Genomic DNA, 12,445 nt, shown 5'->3' with positions numbered 1-12,445 from the left:
GCGAGAATCAACAGAGCGCACATTTTCCATGAAGAGAGCTCACATTTCTGGTCTTCCAAACAGTCATCGATGTTTGTTCCTGAAACAAGAAGTCAGTGCATTGGTTGGATCGATTTAATACCACCAGTATGTGTTACTTTATATTGATCCAACAAATTAAAGCTTCTGCGTCATGCAACAGGACAAGGAGAAGGTTTAGTCGGTTGGCCGAGCTAACAGTATACTTGCTTCAATAATGCACACCGACTTGTCCAATCACCAAAGAGAGTTCTCAAGGTGATCACAAAGAAGAACGAGAGTGGTGAGGAAGAAGCTGGCGTTGGCAGGCAGTGACTTGAAGGGAAGGTAGAGATTCCACTGATGTCTATGGATTTGTGTGTCTTTGTTTTGATGATATGGAAGACAGGCAATGGGGACGCCATGGCCAGCAACAAGCCCTCCTCCGATCTATAGTTTGGCCATCAGTTCAGCCAGCATGTAAGAACAAAGAAGGAATAGATATAACACATGATAAAAGGATATCAACAGAAAAAAACAAATTAAAATTAAAATTGCATGACATAATATGTCCTATTATGAATCATCGTGAAGAGATACTTCAATCTAGCACAGCTCCTCGAATGCTTTGGGTGATATTTGGATTAGTATCTTCCCCATTCATACAGTCTGCAGACTAAACTTCAGTTCTGCTAAGTCACATTTCGATAGCCACTTAAACTATCTTTCAATTTGTGAACAAAGAAGCCTATGTTTTTCCCACAATAAAAAAAAAAGTAGCCTATGTTTCTAGCTCCTCGCATATTGTGGTTCGAAATATATAATTCTCATCTTCCAGCTCTTCGTGTAACAAACTAATAGATGGCATACTTGGTCTCTCACTTCCACACTCCTTGTTGTCTGACATCCTCCTTCCCTGGAAAATAAAGAAACTAATAATATCATGGGAAGCAACATGCGAGACCTCATGTTTGAGGTAAATGCTGTTTAGATAGAGAAGAGAGCTAAAGCAAGCTTTAGATGTATGAAAAAGAAGATGCATCATTGTGTTAACAAACCTTCTTAAGAGTATAGAAAAAATAATGGAATCCTTCCCCAAAGGTTTTCCAATCAACAGACCAGGTAAAACCTTGGCCTTCAAATAGTGGCCGTCTGAAGTGTGGCTGCAAGGAGTTCCAGAGCCAACCAATATGAGAAAAGGCAAAAGGGAAATGCACAATCACAAGAGAATGTGCTGTTCGGTCCATTACCTGTCCAAATGAGATTGAAATAAAAGTGCCTTCTGGTTTCAGAACCTTGTGAACACCTTGAAGCATTTTCATCACCTTATCTACCGTTGCAGGCCGGGGTTTCCATGGATCACCACTGTCCACAAACAATACATCCTTTTAAAAGGATGTTTTGCTACAGCAGATTAATACACATAATTACCATAGGAACATCAGATAGCAATGACAAAATCGATAGGCCATCTTATTACTCAATTAAGCTTGAAGATACAAACTTTTCACTGTTCATTGCAATGCTCAAACCAAAGCTAGAACATAGAAATATCCCAGAAACGAGTATATAAAAAATTGGATGAAGATGCAAATCTAGTCTACAACTAGCAGGTAAAAAAATGGACCTAATAAAAGATTTGTATACAGTCCAACTGTTGGTGACAGTGAATTAATAGTGTTGTGCAGCTAGAAAATCAAAAAACCAAACAATTTAAAATGATCAACAGAGTTCTTGATCTAAAACCAATTTAAAAAATAATAGAGTTCTCAAACTAGTGAAAAAGTACGATGCCCTTGTATCAATAAAACCATTATATTTTCACAAAGAGTGCAATTCTCTTCTTCTAAAAGAGCTGCATGAAAAAGGGACAACCTTGCAGTTATATGTGGTCATAAATTTTCTGTCATTTGCTTCATCATGGTATCCTTATATATACCATGCTTGAGGTGAGTATTGTTGGCCATAACCAGTTGTAACACAGAAGAAATTTACCTTCCATTTAGACCAAATTTCCAGTGCTACAGTACTATTAGGATTTACATAAATTTTCTTTATAAACAAAACCATCTGATCCCTTTGCTGCTAGAAATACAGAGGCTTTTATCACCTCATCCCAGTACAGCAATGTGACAGACTATGACCAATGTTGATGTCATAACTTCATATGCAACAGATACTTTTGAATAGTACCTTCAAAGATAATGCTACTTCGCATCAATTAATTTAAACCCAGAACCTATAGATATGGTTATATAGTGAGTGAACCTAAAACACAAACTGTTTCAGTCGTGACGCTACAAAATTCATGGTTGTAAATTTCTTTGCGAAGAACTATATGACCTACTGGTGGCATTCAGGTACAGCACTATTGCTTCAAATCATCCATCGTTAACTCGCTAACACACAAGTGTATGGCAAATTCATGATCTCCATCACTAGAAAATTGAACTTATTGTAAAAGCAGAACATATTCGTGTAGACACTGCTACGTCTAGAACCCTTAAGCAGTATCCTTTTCACATATCTCCCTCAACTTAACATATCTCAGTGACAAAGCAAGCATGTTCACTAAGGTACGAAATACCACCACTTAAACAGGCAGGAAAAAAAAGAGCAATAATGTTTCGCTCGCTAAGCAGATAACCTAATCCAGATACAATCTGGAGGTCCATAAGATGCACAACATCAATAGACATTGAAAGAACACAGTAGGCCTTTTACCATGGTGCCTTTCTCGATCACGACATCAAAGGATTCCCCACCAAAAGGCATGTCTAGCATGTCGGCCTGAACCACCTTGATGCCTGCAGAACGAGAAAACCAACCGCAACGATTAGGCCATCGACATCGACATTTCCACAAACACAACAAAATCAAGGTGAAATCAGCACCTTCAAGCCCAATGTCCCGCAAGCGGTTCTGCATCCTTTCGACAGCGACGGGGGAGATGTCGACGCAGGTGATGTCGGCAACGCCATCCCTGCGCAGCTCCTCGCAGAGCCGCGAGTTCCCGCACCCAATCTCCAGTACCTACCAACATTTAAAGGAAAAGGAAACACGCATTACTTTGGGCGCATGTATGATTCGGAACACAAGGAGAGACGAAACGAGAAATAACCGAGTGGGATGGGCTGAGGAAGGGGCGGAGGAGGTGTTGGAAGTGGGAGTAATCTTTGAACCACTCGTAGTGGTCTTCGGCGGCGAACCTCTCATCCCTTGTAGTAACAGCAACGACGCAAAGATTTCTGAGAGGCGAGATGGAAAAACAGATAGTGGGATAGATTTAGTGAGCGGACCAGTAGTGGGGATCGAGATAGGCGGCGGCCGTGCGCGGGGCAACGTCCAAGGGGCTGTTGCTCTCCGTCTCTGATCTCACGTCGGCCATCGGACGCTTCGAGCCCTAACGATGCCGAACCCTGAACACATGGCAGCGTTCAACAAAAAATAGTGGGCTAAGCCCAGACCAGAAAGTTAGATGTGTGCCAAAAAATAATTGAAACGCCGTTGCCGGGGATCGAACCCGGGTCACCCGCGTGACAGGCGGGAATACTCACCACTATACTACAACGACTCAATTGCCCTACGAGTCACTTGTACATATATTATATTCTAATAATAGTATGACGTGCAGATTTAATATCCTGGGCTTTTATCCATCGTAGGCAACATGGTTTTACCGATGTAGGGATGTATGTTAATTGTATCCACTGATGGAGATCTCACAGAAAACAGAGTAGAGGATGCATCTTTATGGCTGCAGGTGTTATGAATCAAGAGCAGTCCACATGGAGAAGAACTCAAGTGACCATGGACCATGGTTTCCTTCCAACATTGCCTGTGATATATCTAATAGATAGCATCAACATGTGTAGCTGCTCCAAAAGATTCTTAACTAAATTCAGCATGTCCACTTAGAACTAATCAATCCAAACAATTTTCAGTATTGCTGAACACAATCTCTAAATGGAAATTTAGAGAAGGAAAAAAAAAGGCTTGAACCTGAAGGACTAGTAGAGGCTCATGGGGATGTCTACTCAAGTTACTAATGGAGAACTGAGTCAAATGGGGAGTGTGTATGGTGGAGAATGGTCTGGATAAAATTATTTTTCTAAAATATCAGCAATCACTGAAAATTGAGTAGGAACCACCCCTAAATATAATAGTACAAAACAAGCCTAATACCTTGTGCATTGAGCTCATAATAACTGACCTAACCTGAAACAGAAAAGACAGATGAACATGCTAAAAGAGCAGACAGATAACATGTATTATTGAACTAGGAGAGAGATACATAAATATGTGGGACCGAAGAATCAAATTCAGATGCAGCAACTACTAGTTAGTCACTTGTGTATGTAATAAAGATCGGCTACAGAATCCAACTGCTCAATCTTTTCAAATGGTATTGCATCCATACAAAACTAGTCTATGCTACTAGTCCAAGGAAAATCTACCAGTATAACAAGTTTACCTAACATGATAGATGCTCTGCAGAATCTTGTCTAGATTCAGGTAAATTTTCATGTGATGGTTTTTTAGATGGTTTGTTTAGATCTTGGTCGCTAGAAGGCAACAAAGGTCCGATGATCTTTCTTCTAACTGATGCTGCTTCCTTTAGTTTTCTTTTCCTTATTCTCTTTCTTTGAGCCCTTGTGAGCTTTTTTGATTCCACGTCACTTGTACAACCCAGTTCACTTCCATCATCATATTCATCTCCTGCAAGAATAATGAGATCAACGAACAGAACATGATACCATTGTACAAATTGTAATCTACCATTTATATATACCTTGATCCAAATCTGGAGCCATATCCCCGCAAACCATAGCAACAAGTTCCTCCTTGGTTAACTGCCATAGATCTTACAATTAGAATAACTTTGTAAGAAAAATGATTCAGAGATGAATGTGAAGATATATATACCTAGTTGTGTTGCCTAGTTGCAGAAACAAAAGACACTAATAAGCTGATGAATCAAGTTCCATAGACCATAAAAAAATATCACGACTCCAAGAAAATGTCCTAACAAATTTATGATTGGCATTTCAAATTAGGAAGATTAATAGAAGGGCCAAGAAAACCACAAAAGGAAGCCTTGTCGATACTGTATACAATCTGCCTTTGTAAGACTGTGTTCAATCTACGGTATGCACCATTTAGTTCATAGATGGTATCTTGAAATGTTCACAATCACAGTGCTTACACTGCCTAACCAAGCACTTATGAATGAAATATCTCCAAAACTTATCCTTGCACAAAAATATTGTGAACCATCTATCATTATATACTATTTCGAGATTCTCACTTCCACCACAGAGTGCTATTGTCTAAGGCAATTTCGATGCTCTATCACAAGTCAGCATGCATACAACCAATGTGTTACCATATGAGTCATTTTCTTTGTTCATATAATTTGAATAATAAGTAGACAGGTCTTCGTTACACATAAACTGCTGCAAGATGATTAAAACACAATATTCCATGTGCCCTAAACCCACAATATTCTGTGTAGATAGGTCTTCATCCTAAGCCTTTCTTCCTCAAACTCCTATAGCTGCATTCTTCAGTGATTAAAAATGGAAGACAAGTTAATTTTATGGCAGGTTTGGTTGCCTGGAAGTAAATAGACAAATGAAACTCAATCAAATGTGAATAGTTTTAGTCACTTGACTACTTGGAAGCACGCAACATAGGAAGTTGAGTTTCTGAAATACTGGAACCTGATTGGCTAGAGAATTGAAAATCAAGTTCCAAAAACTCTAGGAAAAAGCACCATGGCTGCACTTTATGCACTTGAAAGATAAATCCAGAATAAACTGATTTGAAGTCAGTCTTAAAACTTTTCATGCCAATTGACCCTTATCTTATAGACGTCATGTAACTCTGCATACAATCTAACCTGGATCAAAATGGTCAACTCAAGTACACAGAATTTGTGCAAGCCACAGGAAACTTGACTTCCATATTTCACTGAGTCCACATTCAACAACTGAAGCCTTTGAAACACAGGTTAAAAGAACCAGAGTTTCAACAATCCAAACACATGGGATCTAAGAATTGTTGTAGTTCTGAGTCATCATAACATTCAATGAACAAGCACACAACGGTTACAAGATGTTGATCAAATAACTAAATATTTATAAGACTTTTTAGTAATAAAAATGTGTTATCTGCTAGCTTGTATTTACTTCAAGCTTCATCTTTTTCTATAAGCTTGATGGTAATTATTATTAAAAACATAGAAATGTACTCTGTTCCCTTTGGCCTATTTCAAATTTCCAATCCAACAATCCACTTATCAAATTAGCAAAAACATATTATTTATGGATATATTAATTGCTAGGTAGATAGGTTACTAAAATTCTGACACCCAAACTCCAAAAAAAATTGTTTCCCAGTCTCAAGATTCCACATTCTAATTATCCACGAATCAAACTACCCAGAAATCAATTCCGAGAAAGGTTCAAGATAGAGACATTTGTTGTTACTTCCCTCATTCTTTAATCGACCGTGATAAATGGGGTTTTGCTAAACCATCCTAGTCAGAAAAAATAATCACAAATCTGCTTCTGCTAGCAAATCGACAGCAACCTAAATAAGATTTATGTTAACAACACCTCAAATTAGAGACCGGTTAGGCAACAGGCATCCAAGTATTGAAGAAGAAAGAAGGGAAAGGAGGAGGGAAGGCGGAGAGATTACCTGAGGCGATGGGGGAGGCGGCGACCGCGGTGGCGAAGGCGGATGGTAGAGATTGAGGAGCGCCTGGTGAAACCTCTTCCGCTTCTCTCCTTTAGAGTCCTCCATCGAATCGGTGGATTCTTCGAGATTCCTTTGCGACCCGCCCCAACGTATAGATCGCAACTTAACCACGCTTCATTCCCTCCTACGAAGCAGAGAGGTAAGGGAAAGGGGATAACCGTTCAAGGATTCGGAATCACGGCGACACAAGGAGGAGCGAACCCCGGCGGACAACGTCGGCGGTGGAGGACAGCGAATCCGCTGCGTCAAGAAAGAGGGCGTCGTAAGGAGAGGCGTGAGGGGGTATTTATGTGGCAATGGGTTTATTAGTAAATACCCTTGCCGTATTTGCATGAAACCCCTCTACCGACACAGAATCTAATAGCAATGACGTCATATATATATATATATATATATATATATATTTGCCTTGAGGATGTCAACACATAACTTTTGAATTCAAATATAACTTTTAACTATAATAATTCAAACACATCATATCATAATCCGATTTGATGAGATAATTAATCCATCAGCTTTGTTATCCAAAATGCACAAACATATCATGATCCAATTTGATGAGATAACTAATCTATCAATATGCTTTTCAAAATACTTGAATCCAAGTTAACAGTAATAATACATTTAGATCTTTACAAGTCAACATATATCTATGAACCAATTGACGAAAACATGAACTGCAATCCAGGTTAGGAAAGGAAGCACATAGCTTAACTTTCATCCCATGAGCTGCAATCACATTCCGCATGACAACTCAGGTAAACAGAGGTTTGACAAATATAGTACAACTCCCAACTGTCTTTGTCGAGGCTTTTGGGTTTCAAACTACCTCATCGTTGTCCCAGTAATTCCTTAGCTGCGACATATGAAGAAGAAGCTCATCTCGACCAAGGCCAGTAACACTGCTAGTCATGATCCATGGTGGAGGCTCCTTGTAGTACTTACTGATAAGATCTTGGAAATGCTTGATGTTATCATCAGATCGCTTTCCTTTACCACCCTTTATCTTGTCACACTTGGTGAACACAAAAGTCATGCCAATCTAAAACATTACATATAGAGGACAAGAGCAATGGAGTCGGTGATCATAGAAAATGAAAACAATGATGAAAGGTAAAGATAGGAAACTAGGATAGGCTTACATTGTTACGGCCGAGCCAGTTAGCACAGTCAAGATCTATCTGCTGAGGTGGAATACTGGCATCAACAAGAAGCAAGACAGCAACCAAGGTATCACGGTTTAGAAAGTAACCCTTGGTAAATGAAGACCAATCTGTTCGAGCAGACTGAGAAGCATTTGCAAACCTATAAGCAAGAAGGCAGTTGCGAAATCAGCAGCTGAAATAAAAAGACATGCATGCAGATTTGAAACATTATAATCTGCTTAGAGGATGAGTAGGGTAGAGTTCAACATAGAACACCATCAGAAATTCATGTTTTATTTTGAATTGCTTTCCAAATTATATACATTAAGACATTTCCAAGTCAACTACAGAAAATGATACCAACAGTCATAGAAAGAACAAAGAGTAAATGAAATTTTGTCTGTCCAAGAAGTTCATGCTTAAGACAAATACTCTCTTCAACACAAGTAACATGGCATCACAGTAATGTCCATTGGCCATTTAGATGTGGCACTCAAGTTCAATCTTTTGAACTGAAAGACAAGCCTTTGCTGAATATTTATTGGGACTAATTTGCTTCTAGGTGACAAATTTGTCATAAAATCTTGTCAAAGATATTTCAAACAAATTAAATCAGAAGTGATACATTTATGTTCACAAATTATTAATATTACCACAACAAATTGAAAGAAAAACCTTTTGTGAATGTCATAGGCTTAGAAATCATGCCATTCATTAAATTAATTTGTCATGTCAAAGACTTGAAAAGAAAAAGGAGCTGCATTTGAATTGTTTGCAAACTTTAAAAGGCTAGGCTCTTTGCACCTAAAGCTGCATCTTGATCAGTGTAGAACCATCAAAAGCTAGGCTCTTTGCATCTATTGTGTATGCTAGTTAATTATCAATTTGTGCCATGCATAAACCTTGACCAAAAGTACTCCCAAAAATTTTGTAAAAAGTCTAATACAATCCCCAAGCCATCACTAATTCATATTTGCAAAGATATTCAAGCAGAAAGATAGTTTTTCCTTTCTTGCTGACATTCAATCATTTTACACAGCATATTTTTAGGTATATCAAGTTGTACACCAAAATGCATAGTAGCTTCTTTGAATTTTCATATTTGTTAGAGAATACATAGTGCAAAAAATTCAGTAAGGAATATAAATGACTTCATAGAGAACACATATATTTGATAGCAGAGCTCCCATCTATATCTGAAAAATTAGTTACTCATTAAAAGGAAGTGAACAACAATAAGTAAAAATATGTAACTAAGAAATAATATAGATCATTGCAGACAGCAGACTAATAATTTTCTAGTGAATTCTCATATTTCACAAATTTTAAGATTATCTCAGAGGCATTTTACAAAAACTGTCATCCATTATGTATCAAACAAACAATAAGCTCATAAGAAATTTTCCATGGGAAAATTATGTATGATTGTGAATGAGCATCAAATTCATTTCAATTAAGGATTTCAGAGAGCATATGTTCCAAAGAATTGTCTGACGGAGAAATAATATATTTATAAGCATAAGGAACTTAGTTGGCAAGACCAAAAATCAACGCAAGGTACCACATAGAAGATTGTCAAAGAATCAAGTAATGACCATTTTGGCACACCTTTTTACACATATAATTTGCCAAGAAAGCATGACTCTGTTGCACAACCAGAATCTCATTGGGGAGTTTATAACATATATCTATCTATAAGTTATAGCAGAAAGGAAAATCCTTGGTCATTACATGAATCAATCGCCAAGGAAACCAAGCAAACAGCTAGCACACATAATACAGAGCGAAGGGAATGCGTACCCATAGCCGGGCAGATCGACGATGTACCAGCTTTTGTTGACCAGAAAGTGATTTATAAGTTGCGTCTTCCCTGCAGAAAGAAAGTTCACATAATATCTGCACTAACAATTGATTCCAAACTCAGGAGCTCGTAATGATACTAAAAGCACAACCACAATACAGTTACAAATTGAAGACAAACAAAAAATTGGCCATATGTGCTTTTCTAAGACAATTTGGGAATTCGATATCCCTTAGGCAAAAATCTTAGAGTTTGCAGCTTAGCGCAGACCCTCAGAGCAGCACAAGAAATGAACTTTTTAAGCGAGGAACAAGGACAGGAGCATAAGGGTCCGACCTGGCTTCTTGGAAGTGAGGGCGAACTCCTTCTTACGGACGAGGGCATTGATGAGGGAGGACTTGCCGACGTTGGACCTGCCGAGGATGGCGAACTCGGGGCGGTTATCCTTGGGGCAGTCGCGCGCCCGGGCGCTGCTTTTCACGAACTCCACCTGCTTGATCTGCGCGTGACCAGCGTAGGGCCCGACCACGATGTTGGAACCCGGTAGCAACATATCCGGCGTCACCTCCTCCCGCGCCACCCCCGGCGGCACGAAGAGTGCGGTCCTCACCAAGTCCGCGCCCGCCACATTGGAGGCCAAGGAGGGCTTGACGGGATGAGGTGAAGGAGGCGGAGGAGGAGGAGAGCCGGTTCCGGGCGTCGTATGTGCGGCAAGGGAGAGCGGGCGGCGGAAGGAGACCGCGGCGAGAGACGGAGCGATGGGAGGAGTGGAGAGCATGTGGAGGTTTAAGAGGCGATGGTGGCGGAGTATCATATCTGTTGGGGCTGGACGCTGCAGTTTAGGTGTTTGCTGAAATAGCGAGTCCAATTCCACTACTCATCCATCTACAAATGCAGGCACCGTGGCAAGAAGACGCGTCGTCTCATATATGTATTGAATTCACACGTGCCTCGCTCAATGTTAACTTTTACCAATCATATTGCAAATGTAGTACAAAGGACTAGAGAAAACTCTCATATCCTATAAATCTTTGTAATATATATATATATATATATATATATATATATATATATATATATATATATATATATAAACACAAAAATTGAGTTAAAAAGATTAATTATAATATTTTATTATATCAAACATGAATTCCAAACTTGTCACTTATGCAATAATGTATTAATTACTATGATGTCTTAACAAAAAAAAAATTGAGCTCTAAAAGAAAAGCAGGTCATTTAATTATCAAATAGTATTTTTTTTATATGTATGCCACTCATCTTAAAATACAATAAATACATGCTAAGCACTATCAACTAAATTACAAATGATTTTGAAAAATTTTAGAATTTATATACCCAAATTACCCTTTATTGTTTCCACCAATTAATTGACTATAGATAAATATAGAGGAATAATTATTAACATTTCTAGTTTAGAAGGGATATGTTTGGAACATTTTTTTTTTTGAAGGATATATGAGCAAGATAAAAAATTTAGTCACCAAAGAAAGTTCAAACAAATGTAACTATTTTCCCTTATAAATACACAGCATTGAATCTCGTATTTTGACAATGAAACAAATTGATAATTGTGTTTATGTCTTAATCTGCGTTTTGAGTGACGCAGGATGCTTCGATCAGGATGAGACAATTAAAGAAGGAAAAATCATGTTGTGCCGGAGGAACATATCAGAAGATTGGACGTCAGGCCGATGGATCAGTTGACGTATTGACAGAAGGCTTCGGGTCGTGGACTCGGGCATCGGGCCAAAAAGAGTGGGTATTGCGCCAAGGATATCGGAGTTACGGAGTCAACTGGTCGATTGGGCAATAGGCTGCAAGAGAGGACGATGCGTCGAAGAATCGGACGAAGCGTCGAGGGACCAATGACATGCCGGACAACTTGGTTAATTGCTTAGGAATAATTGTCTCGATCAAAGTTTTGTTTTACATATGCAGGATTAACTACGATGGATGTAAGACATGCAGCAGGAGTTGCGCTAGAATCAAGACTATAATCACGTTGGGAGTTCGAGAGTTCGATAGAAAGACGATCGTCGGAGGTTCTGCGGGAACAAATCCGAGAAGTCCAGGAGCTTGCCAAAAGAAGCTCGTCGGAACTCGCCAAGTGGATCGTCGCAAGTCCAGGAGTTTGCCGGAAGTCCGTCGGAGCATCGTCGAAGGTTCGTCGGAAGTTCGCCGGAAGAAGCAATTGACGCACTAGAGCAAGCTGTAGTAAATGTCTTAAGAATTGTCGTAGTTAGCATGTAGATTAAGTTAGGAATGGGAGGCGATCTCATTAACTTAATCTAGGAGCAATTGGACCCTTGATAGACCTAAATTAGGCCGAATGGACCAACCCATTCAGACCATAATTCTTACTAGGCGGTGGCACCGCCAGGGTCGACGGTGGCTCCGCCCAGGAGAGGGTCTCCCAGGAAAGCTGGGCGGTGGCACCGCCTGGGCTCAGTCTCCAAGCGAGACTGGGCGGTGCAACCGTCCCTGACAGGCGGTGGCACATCCAGGGCTCAGTCTCCGAGTGAGACTGGGTGGTGCAACCACCCCTGTCAAGCGGTGGCACCGCCCAAAGGCTTAGTCTCCGAGCTCTACTAAGTGGTGCAACCGTCCCTGACAAGCGATGGCACCGCCCAGAGGCTCAGTCTCCGAGCTCTGCTATGTGGTGCAACCACCAGACCCCGGAATTCCGGAAGATGATAGTTTTGAGCTCGGAATT

The 12,445-nt window shown here is 39.8% G+C and overlaps 3 protein-coding genes and 1 non-coding gene across 4 annotated transcripts; all 4 read right to left on the bottom strand.

Moving 5' to 3' along the window:
• Window positions 1-613: 613 nt before the first annotated feature.
• On the bottom strand, window positions 614-3,450 carry LOC103979795 (uncharacterized). The gene is made up of 7 exons (XM_009396012.3): window positions 3,297-3,450; window positions 3,119-3,215; window positions 2,892-3,030; window positions 2,722-2,804; window positions 1,248-1,382; window positions 1,056-1,160; window positions 614-913 (listed from the first exon to the last, which is right to left on the bottom strand). The coding sequence occupies exons 1-7, from the start codon at window positions 3,383-3,385 to the stop codon at window positions 779-781; spliced, it is 783 nt and encodes a 260-aa protein (XP_009394287.2). The 5' UTR covers window positions 3,386-3,450; the 3' UTR covers window positions 614-778.
• Window positions 3,451-3,499: 49 nt separating this feature from the next.
• On the bottom strand, window positions 3,500-3,571 carry TRNAD-GUC (transfer RNA aspartic acid (anticodon GUC)). Its single transcript has one exon. It is a non-coding gene; the product is annotated as a tRNA-Asp (tRNA).
• A 669-nt stretch (window positions 3,572-4,240) lies between these two features.
• Window positions 4,241-6,963, bottom strand: LOC135632321 (uncharacterized). The gene is made up of 3 exons (XM_065140791.1): window positions 6,703-6,963; window positions 4,790-4,850; window positions 4,241-4,716 (listed from the first exon to the last, which is right to left on the bottom strand). Exons 1-3 carry the CDS (start codon window positions 6,805-6,807, stop codon window positions 4,472-4,474), a joined length of 411 nt encoding a protein of 136 aa, XP_064996863.1. The 5' UTR covers window positions 6,808-6,963; the 3' UTR covers window positions 4,241-4,471.
• Window positions 6,964-7,315: 352 nt separating this feature from the next.
• LOC103979797 (GTP-binding protein At2g22870) lies at window positions 7,316-10,618 on the bottom strand. Its single transcript, XM_009396014.3, has 4 exons — window positions 10,045-10,618; window positions 9,708-9,777; window positions 7,905-8,067; window positions 7,316-7,804 (listed from the first exon to the last, which is right to left on the bottom strand). The coding sequence occupies exons 1-4, from the start codon at window positions 10,520-10,522 to the stop codon at window positions 7,583-7,585; spliced, it is 933 nt and encodes a 310-aa protein (XP_009394289.2). The 5' UTR covers window positions 10,523-10,618; the 3' UTR covers window positions 7,316-7,582.
• Between the last annotated feature and the right edge of the window lie 1,827 nt (window positions 10,619-12,445).

Source organism: Musa acuminata, chromosome BXJ3-3 (assembly GCF_036884655.1).
Source record: "Musa acuminata AAA Group cultivar baxijiao chromosome BXJ3-3, Cavendish_Baxijiao_AAA, whole genome shotgun sequence".
Classification (NCBI taxonomy): Eukaryota; Viridiplantae; Streptophyta; class Magnoliopsida; order Zingiberales; family Musaceae; genus Musa; species Musa acuminata.
The sequence above is the reverse complement of the archived record's forward strand: the minus strand, read 5'-3'. Positions and strand labels throughout refer to the sequence as shown.

Excerpts from the sequence above, each read along its gene's own strand:
- LOC135632321 (XM_065140791.1), bottom strand. The coding sequence starts at position 6,807 with ATGGAGGACTCTAAAGGAGAGAAGCGGAAGAGGTTTCACCAGGCGCTC. Across the intron at positions 4,851-6,702 it reads CGCCTCCCCCATCGCCTCAG|TTAACCAAGGAGGAACTTGT; the intron begins GTAATCTCTCCG and ends GATCTATGGCAG. Across the intron at positions 4,717-4,789 it reads GGCTCCAGATTTGGATCAAG|GAGATGAATATGATGATGGA; the intron begins GTATATATAAAT and ends TTATTCTTGCAG.
- LOC103979797 (XM_009396014.3), bottom strand. The coding sequence starts at position 10,522 with ATGATACTCCGCCACCATCGCCTCTTAAACCTCCACATGCTCTCCACT. Across the intron at positions 8,068-9,707 it reads GTCGATCTGCCCGGCTATGG|GTTTGCAAATGCTTCTCAGT; the intron begins GTACGCATTCCC and ends TCTTGCTTATAG. Across the intron at positions 7,805-7,904 it reads ACTGGCTCGGCCGTAACAAT|ATTGGCATGACTTTTGTGTT; the intron begins GTAAGCCTATCC and ends GTAATGTTTTAG.
- LOC103979795 (XM_009396012.3), bottom strand. The coding sequence starts at position 3,385 with ATGGCCGACGTGAGATCAGAGACGGAGAGCAACAGCCCCTTGGACGTT. Across the intron at positions 3,216-3,296 it reads TATCTCGATCCCCACTACTG|GGATGAGAGGTTCGCCGCCG; the intron begins GTCCGCTCACTA and ends TGTTACTACAAG. Across the intron at positions 2,805-2,891 it reads GCGGGACATTGGGCTTGAAG|GCATCAAGGTGGTTCAGGCC; the intron begins GTGCTGATTTCA and ends CTCGTTCTGCAG.